Source organism: Micromys minutus (assembly GCF_963924665.1).
Source record: "Micromys minutus genome assembly, chromosome: 3".
NCBI classification, from domain to species: Eukaryota; Metazoa; Chordata; class Mammalia; order Rodentia; family Muridae; genus Micromys; species Micromys minutus.
The window spans coordinates 8,781,776-8,799,243 of record NC_137972.1 but is presented as its reverse complement, the minus strand read 5'-3'; the positions used below and the strand labels follow the sequence as shown (position 1 = coordinate 8,799,243).

The following is a 17,468-nucleotide window of genomic DNA, read 5'->3' as shown; positions in this document are numbered from 1 at the left end:
GAACAGTGCTTTGGTAATATGTCACACTTTAGAAATTAAACAGCTGTAGATAATTTATGGTTTTGGGGGGGGGCACTCCAGATTGGTGCACGAGAATATTCTAAGTGGTCAGTTAAAACCCCATGTTGAGTTGTTTCATAACCAAATTTTCAATCATCTGCCTACTCATTCCGAAACTGCTTATCTTCCTCCTCTCTAGTGTCAGCTTCGTGATGGGACGTCAGCCATGATGACTTTTACCTTCTCTTGGTCACTGCTCACGGCCACAAGTCAGTGCTATCCCTAGGGTCTAGGCTGATGCACATGTGTCTACATGGATATATTTATTATTTATGAATGATTTGGTGCAGTCATTTTCTCCTCTCTTATCCTAGACATTTTAAAGCAAAAAAGGTTTCGTGGTGTGATTTTTTTTTTAACTTAAGTTGCCCAAAGCCACAAGATTCCCAGGAACTGACCCTGAAGTGAGAGAAGCCAGCAGAGAAATCCAAGTTTCAGAGCCCACTCTCAGTGAGGATATTCTCTGGAAACAAGTAATGGAATCCCGGGGTCCCAGATAAACGGCCGTTTCAAAGAAATTGTGCATTCTTCACAGTTCAGAAAAAAAAATTGAAGCTAGTTTTCTACTTTAAAACAACTTGTGAAATAGGTTATTTCAGCCAGTATTTGTAGAATCCAGGTATACTTTCTAACTCATGTTTCTGTGGTTCTTAAATTTCCCCTTCTGTGGGAAAATAGCGAAATAAGTAGTTATTCTTCCTCGTACTGTACAATATTTTCCCTAGAAATAATGGTGTGTGTCTCAGAAGAAAAAACTGCCCTTGTTTACTTGAACCTAAGAATGGACCACTGACCTGTGCTGACCCCGCCCATGCCCAGCTTATTTGCATCCGAGCTCATGGGCACCCCATTAAACTCAACCAATTTAGATAGATTGACAGTTGAAAGCAAGGATCCCGGCTCTGTGAGTCAAGGTGAACCATGACCGCAGCTGCCGTCCAGTGAAACTAAGACTCTGCCCTGTATCCCCCCTTGTGGGAAAAAGCAGCGGTTGCCCTATAGAGCTACCAGTGGGTCCTCTCTCTGTGCGTATACCCTGCTGTCAATAGGCTTATTACACATTGCCCCGACTGTTACTCAAGTGAGGCTTTCTGCTTCTCTTCCTGGTGCTTTACACGATGACATAAAACCAATTGAAGATATTGAATTCAGATAACCTTGAAGCCAGGCTTGTCCTTATCATTTGAGAATGCTCTCCATCATTCTTGCTTTGATCAGACTGAGCTTGAAAGCCAAACAGCCTGTAGACAAGGCACGCTTTCAAGTGCTGTTACTTTGATTGAAGGAAGCCAAACTTTTCCACGAGGACATGTTTGGTAAAGCTTTAGAGTGGTGTGGGGGGGGGGTTAAAATAGGTCACACTGTCCCCAAGTTTGTCTTTGAGGTCTCGGAACATGAGCTGTGTGGACGCTGTACACTAATAATACTAGCAGAAACTGTCCCCACCGCCAATGAGCTGATCGTAATATGACGCTTCCACAAGGGCTGCCTCATTACTATGTGACCTATTCCTCAATGAAACGCAAGCCAGTTAGTTACCATTGGGCTCCACTGCAGTTAGAACTGTTAAACCACAGGCCGAGGGTCACATGACTGAAACGGCCCCATCACATTTCAAACTCAGACACATCTAACTCCCTAGCTTTTCTTTTGAATACTTCAGATGTTCCCAGTCCAAGAGAGGCAAACACTTCTTACAGAAAGAGCTGGACATTGTGGCGTGCCTACTGAGTCTAATTCGCAGATACTCAGGAAGATCAGGAGTTCAAATCCAACCTAAGCAACATAGTGAGTTTCAGGCCAAACTGAGCTATCCAATCTCAAGATAAAATGAAACAAATGATTTTTTTTATACAAAGATAAAAGACTTGTGAAATTCAGACATTCCTAGAATTCATAGTGTGTGTATGTGGGGGTGGGGTATCAAAATTCAACAGTTTACCATCTTTTCACCTGTTTGTCCTATTCCTCGTTACACTCTGAATTTAAAAAAAAAATCTTATTCTGCCACTTGTTCATATGAAGGAGAAAGAAAAGAAATTAAAGTAGTACATAAAATAAGAAAAAGCAACTTTAGAATTATTAGGATTGTTTAACATATAATACTGACACAGCAGAAAATAATGTGTGAGGAGGAGCTACAAAGATAGTGTATAAAAGTGTTTTATTCATGATGCAAATTAATACTTTTCCAATCATACCCCAGTGAATGCCATTTTCTAAGAGAGGCACACGTAACCATACTTTCCTTTTGTTAAAAACAAAATTGCTAACCAATTAATTTCAAAGCAATTTCAATTATCTGCCCTTTGAGCACCATAGTCCCTCCCCCTCTGATGGCTTCAGAAACAAAGAGCATTATTGAAGTAAAAGCAAGGATCCTGAACTCATCCCTGCAGAGAAGTTACAAAGGGAGAGACTGAGAAAAGACTAGGTAATGCCATGTCCACAGCAGACAGAAAGCCTGCAAGGAGACAGATGAAAATGATATTCCTGTACCAACAAAAGCCACATGCAGATTGTTACGTCAACCCTGGTTTCAGAAGCCACCTAAGCACTTTTTGGGGGGTTTTGACTACAATTGTTTATATCTTAAATAAAGCTAGACTCAAAAGTTTTACATTGTCCTGTATTAATATTTTCACAAGTCAGTACTAAGTCTTACAAACCAAAATTTTGAAAAGTACCCGGAATCAAATGCTCTGGTCATTTATTAAGTCAACAGGCTTTCTTGATAACATTGAATTCTCACTGGATTTCCCATTGGCTGTTTGGGTACTTTCTTGTCAAAGGTTCAAATCACCTAGCCTTAGCTAGTTTAACTACCAACGGCAAGAGTGCAGCATCTTGTTAACTTAATTAAGAAATTACTTCTGCTTACTAACAGCATTCCCAACTTTTCCCCCATGATCTGAGGCCTAAAATTACAGTGTGTGTGTGTGTGTGTGTGTGTGTGTGTGTGTGTGTGTGTGTTTACCTGGGCAGCATTGGAGAGCTGGTCCCATGCCCTGAATTTAGGACAGCTTGAAGGCTGACCAACTCAGCTACCACCCAGGTCCAGATCCAGGGCTTTGAGTTGGTCCACCCTAACATCTTTGCCATCTATGAACTCCGAGAGCTCATCAAGGGGCCTGTCCTACAGATCCAGAGCTACAGGATCTCCACGCTATCTCAGATAGCAACAACAGAGGAGTCAGAATCCAGGATTCATAGTACAGCAGAGGCCAGAGGCCTCAAACCAGACCAGGGACTCACTGCAGTGAACATTTGCAAGTAAGGCTGTTTGGGCAAAAGGATATATACTTTGTGAACCACTGTGACACACACCACAGCTTCCACAGAAAGAGGGTTGTTTCTTTAATTCTTTTCTTTCTTTTAGGGGGAAAGGGTAGAGGGTAAATATGGAGGGACTGGGGGGGTGTAGGAAAATGACTGGGATTAAGGTGCATTGTGTGAAATTCACAAAGAATAAATAAAAAATTTAAAAATACTGTAAAATTTTCACATACATATTTATGTTTTAATTATTTTGAATTAATATACATTAATAAATTGTACTTTAAAATAGCCTTATATTTTATACAAATATTATTGTATATAAAGCTATGTAAACGGTTTGATTATTCCAAGAAGACACATGTAAAAACACATTTGCTAGGAGTCTATAATATTAAACTTATTGTCAAATTAACTAAAATTTTAATTAATGAATGCAATAATAACACAGTCAGGTAGTTTAAGCAACAGAATTGTTTGTAGTTCTGGAAGTCAAAAGTCTAAGATTGAAGCTCCATCGAATTTGTAGACAGACAGTTCTTTTATGTGACCTTCTTTCTGCATTTACATTTCTCACTAATGATCCTTCCCTTCCTCTATTACAATGACACTACCCCTATTGGATCATTGACCCACCCTTATGGCCTTACTTTGCCTCAACTAACTCTTTAAAGCCCCCATCTTCAAATATCTCGAGTGTTAGGGCTTCCAACAGATTTGACAACAGACACTGTCAACATTTTATAAAAGCTCGGGATGAAGGCAGCTGCCAGAACTGTCATGTGACGATGGGGAGTGTCTGGTACTGCTTCTACATTTGTTTCCTACAGAGATGCCTGCCCACAAGGTACATTCTGGACCGCATCTCTGAAACACCACATAAGTCAACAGGCAATTAGCCAGCTCGCTCATAGAGGTCTCAAAAGACGCCAGGAGGCTTTCACTGCGTTGCTGAAAGCAATGGATTGAAATGAAGCACTTCCAGGAAGAGCTCCTCTCATGGAGACAAACAAGAGCATCCCAGATATTTCTCAGGACATCAAACACAGATCCAAGTCTTAGGGAAAGCATCCCAGGGAACCTTCAAATCATTACAGGACAAATCACACCGTTGGTGACCCTGAGAGATGAAGGTTGAAGCAGCTACCCCAGCTGTGATATGAAACGCCAAGAACACTGGATGTTTCAAAGCCAGCCTTGTCTCACACCTGTAACCCTGCCCCTCCAGCTGTGTTCAGACACCCAGCTGCTCCTTTCCTGACATGGAGGTCATTGTGCTTCCAGCAGAAGCTGCGTGAGAACAAAGGGTGGGGGAGTAAAGAGGATTCTTCTATTATTATATTATTAGGTTGCTATTCTTATGAAACATTCATTCCATTCAGCCAAGGGAATTGCTTTGTTAAAAGAAATTTTGTTAAGGAAACTTTATTTTAAAAAAAAAAGGAAAGATGCTGACATTGCCTTCAAAAGAACTGCACATGTATCCTGAAGGAAAAAAAAAAAAAAAAAAAAAAAAACAAATAAAACAACTGAGTTAGGAACTCAGAGCCATATTTTCCAGGAGTAAGGGGGAAACAGTCATCTCTCTGCCTAATTTAAAATTCCACCAGCAGGCTTTGAGCATTAATTATATGTCAGGCAGAATTTACAGTTCCACACGTGTGCTGATGTTAGAGAGGCCCCATCCCTCTTCTGCCGTAACTTGGAGTTATTTGGAATCCTGGGTCCAATTAAGGTGTGCCGTGCAAGGAATACGTGTTAGCGGCGCACAGCCCATCTGGAACCTTGCATTCCACGTGCCGTCTAGCCTTCTCCACCTAAGCCGCTTTCTGCCTCCCTCCACCAGTGCTTTTCACTCCTGTGGTTCAGTAGGAGTCTCAGCAGAACAGGCTTTCCTACAGTCTAATGTTGGGCCTACTTTCTTTTCCCTCTTTTTTTTAAAAGATTTATTTACTTCCTTAATGTATGTGAGTACACTGTCTTCAGACACACCAAAAGAAAGGATCAGATCCCATTATTGGTGGTTGTGAGCCACCATGTGGTTGTTAGGAATTGAACTCAGGACAATGCTTTTAATCACCGAGCCATCTCTCCAGCCCTGGTCCTACTTTCTCAAATGAGGGAGGGTTGGAGCAAAAGTGAGTCAGGAGAGTGAGAAGGAGAAAGACTACCAACCTTAAAACATTCCATACAAAATTATACTTAGTCTAACACAATTTGTGTTTTAAATTTAAAATTGTATGCTCTTAAAAAAAAAAGGAGATAATGATTTTTTACAGAGTTTGGGCAAGAAAATTTTAGGGAGCAGAAAAGAAACTTGAAAGGAAAGGAAGAAAGCAAAATGAGATCTTGTGGCCTCAGTGGGTTGAGAAGCAGGGAAACAAAATGAACAGACCCAGTAATGCTGGCAAATCGTAATAATCATTATAATAGTAATGCTAATAATAATTAATGATGATGATGATGATGATGATGCTAGATTCCATGTCAGTGTAGGCTCAGTGGTATGTGTCAGCCTTGTTAGGCTATTGGGAGCTACAACATTAGAGAAATAAATGAGTAAGGGTGCTGGGACCAGTTTGCATCCTCAGCCTATGCACTGACTTTAACCCTGGATAAGTTGTCCAATGTCCATCTTTCACATTAGCCATGCCTTTTGGATGGAAGGATTTGAAATACCCAGAGCTCATTCTCGAACTGCCTATTTTGACATGGCAAGAGGCTTGGAAAACACGCATGTAAAGGGAACACCTGATAGTAGTGGTAATAATCAGAAAGAGTCTTCAAGCTGAACTGTGAGTTACTGATACTTCCCATCATGCTACATGCCACAAACCCCTTGCCAGGATTGATATAGATAAAAGTCAAGATCACCTTGCAGTGAACTTGAACACAGAAGCATGGTGTGCAAAGAGCTCTCTGTACAAGGGTCAAGAGTTCTGCATTCCCATCGCTGGACCCTGAGCAAATCCTTACTCTTGGTTCCCTTAACTAATCAAATGAGGGGTGAGACAGAGGTCTCAACATGACATTCAACTCATGCTTAGGTGATACCAATTTCTGGAGAATGTGAATCACGGTGAGGGTGTTTGAGTAAGACCATGAATAGCCAAGAGACAAGGACACAAGGTGGGGTAGAAGGGGTTTAGAATTTAAGCCCACGGAGGGGCTCCAGGAGCAGAAGAATCCCAGAGTTCAGGGAAGGCAAAAAAGCAGAACAGGAGGCAAGTGGAGTTGAAGGTAGATGACTTTCATAGACAGTTTTGTCTGTGTAGCCAAAGCTACAACCCCTCCAGTGGTGCATCTTTCCAAATTAACAAGAACAGTAGTAAGATTGTAATGTGTTCTGAGGGAGCTCACAACCATCTATTAATAGCTTCATGTTTAGTTTAAGAAAACAGTTTGAAAACAAAAAGAACTAACTCCCATTAAGGCCTTGGAAATGGGAAGAGGAAGATAGGTCTTCTGTTCTTAAATCTTGTTATTGAATCTACTTACCATGAGACTCGAGTCCACAGAGCAGATTAGAACTTGGTGAACAATATCCCTCAGCAAGATGAGTGGAAGGCATTTTAATTTTCTCTTATAAGTTGAGAAATCTCAGAAGGGAACTTAGCTGCTTAGCAAAGCTTTTCTTTCATTGGAAGCTTTCCGCTGATTCTAAGAGTGTATCATTCCAAGACAAGCAATCCTAGTTGTTAATAATCACCCAAGCTGGATGCCATCCGTAACAAATTTTTGCCTGAAAAAAAAAAACATTCAAGGTTTTAATGAAATGTGTGACTATGATGTCCATTAAATATTTTATGTAACTATGATGATGAGTTATTATTTACAGAGGTGACTATATACACCTATAATGTCAAGCAGACAGGCTAAAGGCCAACACCAAGGAAATGAGATATCCAAAGACAAGAGAACTATCTTAGTCTAATTTTTTATGGGTTAAGAAATCTGTGTTGAAGCTAATGCTCTTTGTTTAAGAGCATTTGGTGCTGTAAGAGAGGACTGATCTAGGTATCCACATCAAAAGTCTTGCAATCACCTGTAACTTAAGCTCTAAGTAATCTGATGCCCTCTTCTAGACTGTATGGCTAATGCACACACATGGCATTCACTCAGAGACATACAGAGACAGACACAAACACAGACACAGAAACACACACACACACACACACATCTGTTTTTAAATAAACAAACCATCCATTGATCATACCATCACTGTGATAAAATTCAGAGGTGTTGGTGGACAGGAGCAAAGGTGTCACATCACAGAAGACAGGAATCAGAGCAAATCATAACAGGAAGAGACCAGAGCAGATATAGCCTCCAGACCCTTAGTCCAAGTGGTCCGTTTATTTTGATCAGTCCCCATACTCCCATCTTATACCGCCCAACAGTTGCTGCAGATTTTGAAACTTGTATCAAAGGATCCAGCCATTCATTAGGTAAAAGCTCTTTATAGCTTCATATACTCACCCACACGTGTGCTTTCTCAGTCTCTTAGGTGTTTCCTTAATACAATCATGTTGACAATCAAGCTGAGGCATCAGGAGCCCAGGTCCTTATTCTGTGCTTGGGGCCTTTCTCTTCAGGAATGGTGACAGTTCTCCTCTCACACTGATTCATATTCATAACGGTCTCATACAGTTTTTCTCAAACTGAATGGACATGGTAGTTTTGAATAAAGCTCTCGTTATTTTTTTATGTCTTACCTTTGCCTTTCCATAGCCTTCAATTAAAACCAGAACAGATTCTAAATTTCCCTAATACTTTTTGGATATCAAATAACTCCTGGCAGTCTTTTCCAACTGAACAGTTCCTTTCACCCCTAATTTGACCCACCCTAACCCATTCTCCAGCACCAAATGGCTTTAGCTTGGGAGCTATGCAATGAAAAAGAGCTGAGTTGATGAACTCCTGATATATCTTCTGGTGCACCTTGACTTTAGGGACTTCCATACACAGAGGAACAAAGAGGCATCTGCAGACTCCTAGTCTGAGCTTGGATTTTTCATCAAGAATCCGATGTCAAGAACGTTGTGATTACCAGTTATGAGCTCTTGCGTGGGGTGTGAGGGGGTAGGAGCAGAGGTGTCCCTTCTTAGTGGGAGATCTGGTTTGGAGTCTCCTTTACCGATACATATGTGATCAGACAGAATTACATTTCATGACCTTCTTTAAAACCTGAGAAAATGATAACCTTGCTGTGTAAAAAATGGGTCCTTCTCAATGAAACAACCTTGGCTTCTCTTCCTGTTCACATAATCCCAGGGTGAATGACAAGCCCTTCTACTGAGTGGCAGGCCCCCATACTTGCATGCAACTGAGTCTCTGTAAAGGACTCTTCATGGGCCTCCCTCCACACTGAACTCTTCAAGGATAAGGGTCATAGAAGAACCACTCCAATCCCCAGAATACTGATGACTCGTGGCTTTCAAGCAACATATCTGTGAACGTATAGTAAGTGCCCAGTAGGAAGAGTGTTTTGTGTAGCAAAGCCATCTGTCTACTTCCTAAAGTGCCTTGGGAGTTAATCTCCAGGAGATTCCCAAACCTGAGACAAGAGATCCATCTCCTCACATCTGGTACAAGATAAAGTCTTTGTAGGCATCTCCAAGGCAACAAGAATGAGTCATGTCAGCGGGTGAGTCGGGTGGTTCTTTACCTACAGCCATTCATGCCACGCTCCAGATGCCACTGAAGCGGACTTGTCAGCTTCACAAGATGTGTAGACACCCTTCTAACTGCCCTCTGCCTTTGCTTAATCCTGTCCTGTAGACCCTGATCAATCTCACCATTTCGCAGTTGCTTGTATCAGGTGAGATATTCCGGCTGACTGACTCATTTCAGATGCCCTGACATTTGGCTGGACAAAGCAACAGATGGGCCATCGGCCCATTCAGCCTCCGGAATGAGTCAAAAGGTATGCTGGCTGTAATAAAATAACAATAAAAGATTCAGCAATGTGAGAGCATCTACATGTTCAAGTGAGCCAAGCTAACCCATTATTTGAAATGCCCTTTGTGGCTTTTTTTGATCCATGACAAAAAAAGCTATTTTTATTGCTCCAAGTTTTTCTTCTTTTACTCCATATGTGGGAACTGATCGCTCATCTAACTTACTCTATTTGGCTGCTGATAATTTTTAATTTATTTTTCAGTAATTAGGTTTGCCCCCAATTATCCTGTGTTGTCACTGATGAGTTTTAAAAACTATATTCCACATCCTAAAGATGATTCAAACAAGAAGAAGAAGGGGAAAATGAAGGAATTTGGCTCATCCATTGTTTAAATTATTTCTGAGACAAGCTCCTACTGTGCAGCCCTAAATATCCTCAGACTCACCAAGTCACCCAGATTGGCCTGGAACTCACAGAGATCTGATTGCCTCTGCCTCTTGTGCGCTGGGACTAAAGGTGTGTATCACCACACCTAGCTCTCAGTTCTTACCATAGCAACCCAGGGATGTCCTGGTTGCAGAGACTTGCAGCAAGCACACTTCTTGGAAGCGTCTTCCTTCACTCTCCCAGGCTCTGAGAAACTAAAGTATACTCTGGTCCACAGAGTCACCACAACTGTGCCCTGGCTCTTGAACCTTCTTCCTGCAGAAAGCTGAGCTACGAGGGGTTTCATTAAACCACAACAGAATGTGTAGCCTATCTGTATAACATGAGACCACAATCTATCTGGTTCCTGGGTCATCACCAGAGCAAATCACATAGTAGAGCTGATGAGGTCCAGATAAGGTTTCTGTGCTTATAGGGAGGCACTGGAGGTCATATGGCAAAGTGGAGGGTGAGAAATCCTTTTTCAGAAGAGAAAGCCTGGTGTTAGAACCATTAATCACATATACCACACAGAGTGGGCACAGTGGAATCTCTGCCTATGGGCAAAACACGACCATCATCTATGAGTTGGGCTAGTTGCCTCTCTAATAGAATCCCTCCTATATTTAAAAGGTTTAAAAGTATAAAAAATTTATAATATCAAGATTTAATCATTTTATATTTAAGTTGTTGCAAAGTTTTAAGAAATAGGTAGTATTTGATATCAGTTGATTGTAAAGAACATATTTGTCTCAACTAATGGTGACATGCAACATTACATGATGAATATTTGTAAAAAAGCAAATCTACGTGTCAAAAATTGACCAGTCAAAGAACTCTGTCAGTGGGATGTCACATTCCTCAGTGTGAAATGCTAATTAAGTCTCTCAGCCAGTTAGATGTAAAGTGAAATTAGCCATACTACTAAAATATTAATATTAACAATTCCTCATCGAGGGTTGGATCTCGGCCGTTATCTCTCCCAGGGTTCTAAGTGTCCTTGAAGAGTTCACATACTAGAATACCCTGACATTTCCTAACACTTGATTCCTGCTCGACTCGACACACCCCAGATCACATAAAACAACAACCCTCCTAATCGGGTTGGGGGGAGATGGAAGCAAGCAGGAGACCTAGAGTGGCCTGCAGTCGCTCACCGTGATGGGCCTCCATCCTTTCCGGGCAGTAGATGCTGATGTCTCTCTTCATGAGCAGGAGTTCACCATGGTAAAAATCTGAGCTAGCCCCAGTGTGGCAGGGTATGCTGTGGAGAACTAAAATTAAGAGCAGAAAGACTGCGGAGAATCTTGAGGCAGATTCTCCTGGGTGGTGTGATTTCTCTGAACTGTCCTACTGGTAGACTGATGAAACGGGAACTCTCTCTGCCTTCCCTGTGGCTCCAGCAGGTTGTTTGCAACGGGCCCAAATGCAGCTAGGTGCATGAAGAAAAATCAGAACTGTGTGAATATCCGAGCCGAACCTCCATTCCATCCTTGTCAGGTTTGTGGCTATTCTGAGCGTCTCTGCCACCCACCTCACCTTTACTTTACTCTGGTTTGCTGTCTGGAGTGCTGAACATAGTCAACAACCCTCTGGAGTTGACTGGGCTTCACATGTGTTTGCTCATTTTAATGTTGCCAGGGATGTACTGTCAGATGAGAAGGAATCAAGTCACAGCTGGATCTTGTGGGCCACAGGAGGAACAGTCTCTGGAGATTCGGCTCCTGGTCCAAGCATGATCAGACTCTCTGTATCTTAAAAATCTGCTCTTTAAATGAGTCTGATAGTTCTCGGTCCTTGGACCTTCAGTCTTCTATTTTTAAACATCCTATTTGGCAATCTCTTTTAAAACAGGCTTACTGTAATGCCCACAGGACAGTTGCCAACTAATTTCTAGTTTCTTATAAACAGATGCAATGAGTGCAAACCGCAGCATGAGCGCTGTGGCCCGTCCCCAGGTGCAAGGTCACGGACACACAACTGAGGTGTGCCCCACTCAGAAGCTGTGCACACCAACTGTCCCTGCAGTTGTTGGAAATTAAGGGTCCTGTTAATTTCTATGCCTATTCAAAGTGTCTGTATAATTAGCCCCTCGTGGTCCTCGCTAAGGTTGCATGAATTTATTTCTGCCACGTGTAAAAACAAACTCTTTACACATGGCGCTTGATCCCTGTTCTCAGGATTTGGGGTTTAAGACAGCTGCACACTCCAAGAATAATCACAACAGAAGCCTCTGAGAGTTCTTAGCTTTGATGTGTTTTACATCGAGGTCAGATATTATCTATGCAAATCTCTTATGTTTTACTCGGTGGTGGACAAGGAATCAAACTGTTATTTTCCGTCCTGAGCTGGAAGGCCGAAAATATATGGGTTAGAGGAAAAAATAAATTTATTCCTGATAGAATAAGAGACAAAAGTACTAAAAGAGCAATTAACTATCCAGTTCTAGCTGTCCTTATGACAGCGACCCTAAAACAGACCTTTTGTTTGGTTTATTTTAGTAAACCTCTGTGGGCTTCGTTTGTGCAGAACCGCATCTTTTGATTTGTGCTGATCAACTGGAACAGGTTAAAATATTTCAGAGCACAACTGACCCAGTACACACATCAGTGTGTGTAGCCTTGGAAGAAGCTGACACATCCTGATGTGGGAAAGGGAAACAATTCACTGAAGCCAAATAAATAAAAAAATGATGCACCACCCCATCACTGGAGCACTGCAGAAATCAGAAAGGCATAGTCCTAAAAATGCCTTACACTTGGGTTTGCCTGACCTTGCAACTTTGTGTCTATGTTTCCACATGTTTCCTAGGAATCTTCAAAAGATACCATGGTCCATTTGTGACCTGTCAGGCACTTGGAAACTCTCATCACAGGGTGAGCATCAAAGTCTTTTCATCCTTTGCCCTTCACTCCACAGTGGGTGTGATGGGATGAGCTGCCTTATGCTCCTGCTGTGGTGGATTGTGCCCTCAGACTGTGAGCCCATGCAAAGCCTTCTTTCTTCATGATGCATACCTCTATTTTTGGGGGGTTTTTTGGGGAGGGTTGGTTGGTTGGTTTATTGGTTGCTAAATTGGGTAGTTGGTTGGTTGACTGGTTGGTTGGTTCATTGGTTCTGTTGTTTTGGTTTGGGGGGATTGTTTGTTTGGCTTGATTTGGCTTTTGTTGTTGTTACTATAATGCTAAGCATCATTGTTTTTCCAGTATTCTTCTCCCATATTGTTTTTCTAGCTCCTTGAGTACCACTTTCAAAGGGGGAGAAAATTAAAGACTAATTAAGATTACAAGAATCAATCTGAGAGTGGTTAAGTTTCAAAGGAATTGTTCCTTTTTATTCTGCTCTTGTGTTTTAGGGCATAATAGAAAGTAAGAACTTAGCATATTGTAATTGCTTTCAAAGCAACATAAATTGCCAAGCAGCAGACAGAGTAATCAAATTCCTGTCACTAGCCCCTCTCCTAGTGAGTACCCTCACCCAGGACCCGAGCCTGTCACAAGCAGATGGCCAGGCATACAGAAGCTGACATGTGTAAGCTGCAAAATGCATGTGGGCTACATGTTTTAAGGTGCTAGATACCTGGTTACATCAGCACGCATCATTCTCTACACGCTGCACAGTGGAGATCATACACACAAAGGAAGAAACTCCAGGGGTAGGAGTGATGCTTGAAAATTACGAGCACTTGGAGCTCTTGCAAATTCAGTTCCCAGCATCCATCTCAGAAGACCCACGGTCACCTATGGCTCTAGCTCCAGGGACTCTGATACCCTTTTCTGGCCTCAAAGGGCACCTGCAAACATATGGATACACACACACACACACACACACACACACACACACACACACACACACAGGGGGGGGGAGAAGGGAGGGAGAGAGAGAGAAAGAGGGAGAGAATGTTCCAGCTTGTATCTTGGGTATTCTGAGCTTTGGGGCTAATTCCCACTTATCAGTGAGATACAATTCACAGACCACATGAAGCTCAAAAAGAAGACCAAAGTGTGAATGCTTCAGTCCTTAGAAGGGATACAAGTACTCACAGGAGGAAATACAGAGACAAAGTATGGAGCAGAGACTGAAGGAAAGGCCATACAGAGACTACCCCACCTGGGGATCCAGCCCACATGCAGCCACCAAACCCAGACGATATTGTGGATACCAAGAAGTGCATGCTGACAGGAGCCTGATATAGCTGTCTCCTGAGAGGCTCTGCCAGAGACTGACCAATACAGAGGTGGATGCTCACAGCCCACCACTGGACTGAGAAAGGAGTCCCTAGTGGAGGAGTTATAGAATGGATTGAAGGAGCTGAAGGGGTTTGCAACCCTATAGGAAGATCAAAAATATGATGCCCTGTAAAAAGAATGTTATTCTAAATCCTAGCCCACATTTTAGTCTGAAGATGTCCTGACTTCAGGGTTTGTTGTAGAATTAGGAAGACTGGGAGAAGAGGAAACACGTGGAGATTTCAGATGAGAAAGGGCAGCATTTTTATTGATCCTTCTCTCTTGGAGGCTCATTAGCCATCAGATGAACTCTGATTACTGCCAACAAATACACGGCATTCTCTCTGTTTTAAGCCGCTAAACTGCCTCGAGCCACCCTAGACAGATTTGTCTGAAATGGACTTACCGTTCCTGCTAGAGGTGGTTTAAACAAACACAATCTCCTTTCGATACTTTAGATACAAGATTTCTTGTTACTTGCCCCCCAGGCTGCTGCAGGACGCACAAAGTGAAGTCTACTTTAAAAGCTGGTATCAGGAGCTGTTGGCCGCCCTCCGGTTCAGTGCAGGAGAAGCCCTGAATAAAGAGCTTTCCAAGGAGCAGAAACTTGTCAAACTTCTGGGTGACATTGGAGAAAAAGTGAAGTCAGCCAGTGACCCTCAGAGAAAGGTTGGTGAAAGAAATCAATCTTTAGCATAATGTGAAGTGCCTGCCTTTGAATCAACTGTTTCAGATTTATATCTTAGAAAACAGGCTCCTCAAATACACTTAGTTTAAAAAAAAAAAAAAAAAAAAAAAAACGTTCAAATGGAGTACTTGCTCCATTTACTTTCCTTAAAGTTAATGTTCTCAATCACTGGGACACAAATGATTTTGGTGGGTAGCCATGTTTGACACAGGCCTGCCATGACAAGAAGACACACTTGAAAGAACTTCGAGCAAGAAAAAAAAAAAATCCTGGCGAAACAATGTTTCTTTAAATTGTATTTGACTTTTAATTGTGTAAATGTGAAAATGTTCCTGTGTGAGCGTGCGCATGTGAGGGTAGTTATTCCCAGCGGCCAGAAGAGGGCAGCAGATCCCCAATGTTGCAGTTACAGGTAGTTGTGAGTTGCCCGACTTTGACTTCTCTGGAAGATCAGCAAGCACTCTTAGCGTTGAAGAAATACTGCATGATCTCTACCGACCCCTGAGGTACCGAGCTTAACACAGCACCACAATCAGGCTTATGGGAGACGAGAACAATTTAGCTCTACATTCTTCTCAAAAGTGTGTTTGATAACAATTAGAACTAATTAAAACAAACACCCACAGTACGATGGGTAGCCATATCTTTATTAAGATCCACGAGTCATAACTAAAACACTTCATCTCTTCCTCACTGGTGTGAGTGCATCTAACTATTCTTCTTGACGTAAATGAAGCACATTGGATCTTTTTAATTATCTGTCCCATTAGCTTTCTTCATTGATAGGGACCACTAAGAAAGTTGTTTTGAGTTTGATGCTGCGTACTCAGGAGGGCAGGGGACACGCACCCACTGCATAAGGAATGTTACTCAGTAACAGGTGACTGCTTACTACTGGCAAGAGTGTAAGGGTATAAATATGACCAAGACATAATCTTGTCTTCAAAAAACTCACATTCCATTGTCTAAAGTCAAGAATGTTTAAGACTTTATAAAAATAGCCACACACAAAATGCCCTAAGTTTGTTTTTCAAACTAGGATTCCCACTGGAAGTCACTACTGCCTTTGATAAAAATGCCCATGACCATACAATTTCACCAGCGTGGGAGGCTGTAGGCTAAAACGGACAAATACGGATTGTATTCTTTAGTGGGAACTACATAAATACCCCAAGAATACTTCAAACATACAAACAGGTAGCACCCTTTTAGTCCTTTGGTTTCTCTTTATTACCTTAAGTCCTTTAATTGTTTTCTAATGTTAGATCAGAAGAAAAAAGAAAAAAAAAAGAAGAAGAAGAAGAGATAGCTAGTTAAATGCATTAGCAGAACATTCCAGAAATTTTGATTTTTTTTTTTCCTTTGTTTCTCAAGTCTCTTGCTTCAGAATCCCTTGGGGTCCCTGTGCACACTAAAGCTATAATTCCTGTACCTTTGGATGGACATCAAGTTCCAGAGATTATTACTAAACCCTTCACCTCGGCTGGCAGTACTGGAGACAAAACAAACACCATGCCTGTGAAAATCAGAGGAGGGTACCCAAGAGGCAGAAGGGACAGGATACATCTACCTCTACAAACTTTTCCACTATATTATATTTCAGTATTTTTTTATTGTTTGAGAATTCCACGCATATGGCGTGTTTTAATCAGTTCCATCCTGTTCTGTCCCCTCCCATCTCCCCCACCGTTTCCCTCCCTGCTTCATCTGTGTGTGTTTCAAACCCCCAAGCCCACGCAGAATTCTGCATGTGAATGGGTGTGAGGACACTCACTGGAACACGGGTAGCCTATCATTGGGGGTGTGTCATTCTCGGTGCCCATCAATTACCATAGGTCTTCCGCTAGGGGTGGGACTTTGTGAGCCACTCCCCCATCCATGTTAGGTTTTGACTGGCTGGATCCTTTGTGAGTCTTATATTTGCAGCTATGGTTGCTCTTAATGTGTGTGTGTAACAGTCCCTCGTGTTCGCAAAAGACACTTTTGCACCAACCAACAGCCATCTGTGGCTCTTACAAATGTATGACCTCTCTTCCATCATGGTCGCTGAAGAGGGCTCTCATTAACTTGGTTTTCTTAGGGTTGTGTGCGTGTACGATGTCTCGAGAGGCGCAAATGTGTGGTCCGGGCATGGTGGTGGGTGTGTACCTTTCAGGAGGTGGTCCTCTTCTATGGAAGGGTCCGGGGACCTTACCTGGGTTGTCAGGCTTGAAAAGCACTTTAACCTCCTGAGCCATCTCCCATCCCAATAGCTATTTTTAAAAATTATTATATTTTCAGTTTAAATGAAAAGCACTGAATTAAATCTAACTTCAGGAAATGGTGGATAGGTTTTGCCTAATGGAGAAATTACCAGACACTGCGATCCATCAAAACTTCCCCTTAGCCTCCCTGAAATGCAAGAGACATTAGAAAATAGAAACTCATAAAAAGAGATTTGTTTTTACTTGCGATTCGGCCAAGCCAGGGCGAGGCTGACTGTTGGCTGTTCTCGTTCTCTTTATGTTCACGTAAAACATCCCACAAAAGACGAGGGATATGTCCGAGCTAATTGCTTATGAGATAAGCAGTCAGAACCATCGGCAAGCTCCTCCTGTGTGTGAAAATGTGCAGTTCCTGGGGAACTTGGGATTCTGTGGGGTCTGTTGATTTAGTGTCTCTCTTTCTGGAGCAGAGATTCCTCTTCATGATATTTATCACAAATAAACTATGAAAAACGGGAAATGTAAAAATAATTAGAGAGGAACTTTCCCTTCTTCCGGGTCCTGAAAGAAGAAGATTTTGTCATTTGACATGAACCAAGAGTAGGAGCTAAGAACCTCTGGGAATTAAACATTGTTAACCATATTAAATTTCACTTGTGTCAAACCTGGGGTGAAAAGAACTT

At 42.0% G+C, this 17,468-nt stretch overlaps 1 protein-coding gene across 1 annotated transcript in view; it reads left to right on the top strand.

Moving 5' to 3' along the window:
* The window catches only part of PIK3C2G (phosphatidylinositol-4-phosphate 3-kinase catalytic subunit type 2 gamma), a gene marked incomplete at both ends in the record, with an annotated part of 303,735 nt that overhangs the window by 165,528 nt on the left and 120,739 nt on the right, over window positions 1-17,468 (top strand). Inside the window, one exon of the mRNA XM_080913719.1 lies at window positions 14,382-14,562. Coding sequence (XP_080769845.1) covers window positions 14,382-14,562 — 181 coding nt within the window. The remainder of the gene's footprint in view (window positions 1-14,381; window positions 14,563-17,468) is intronic.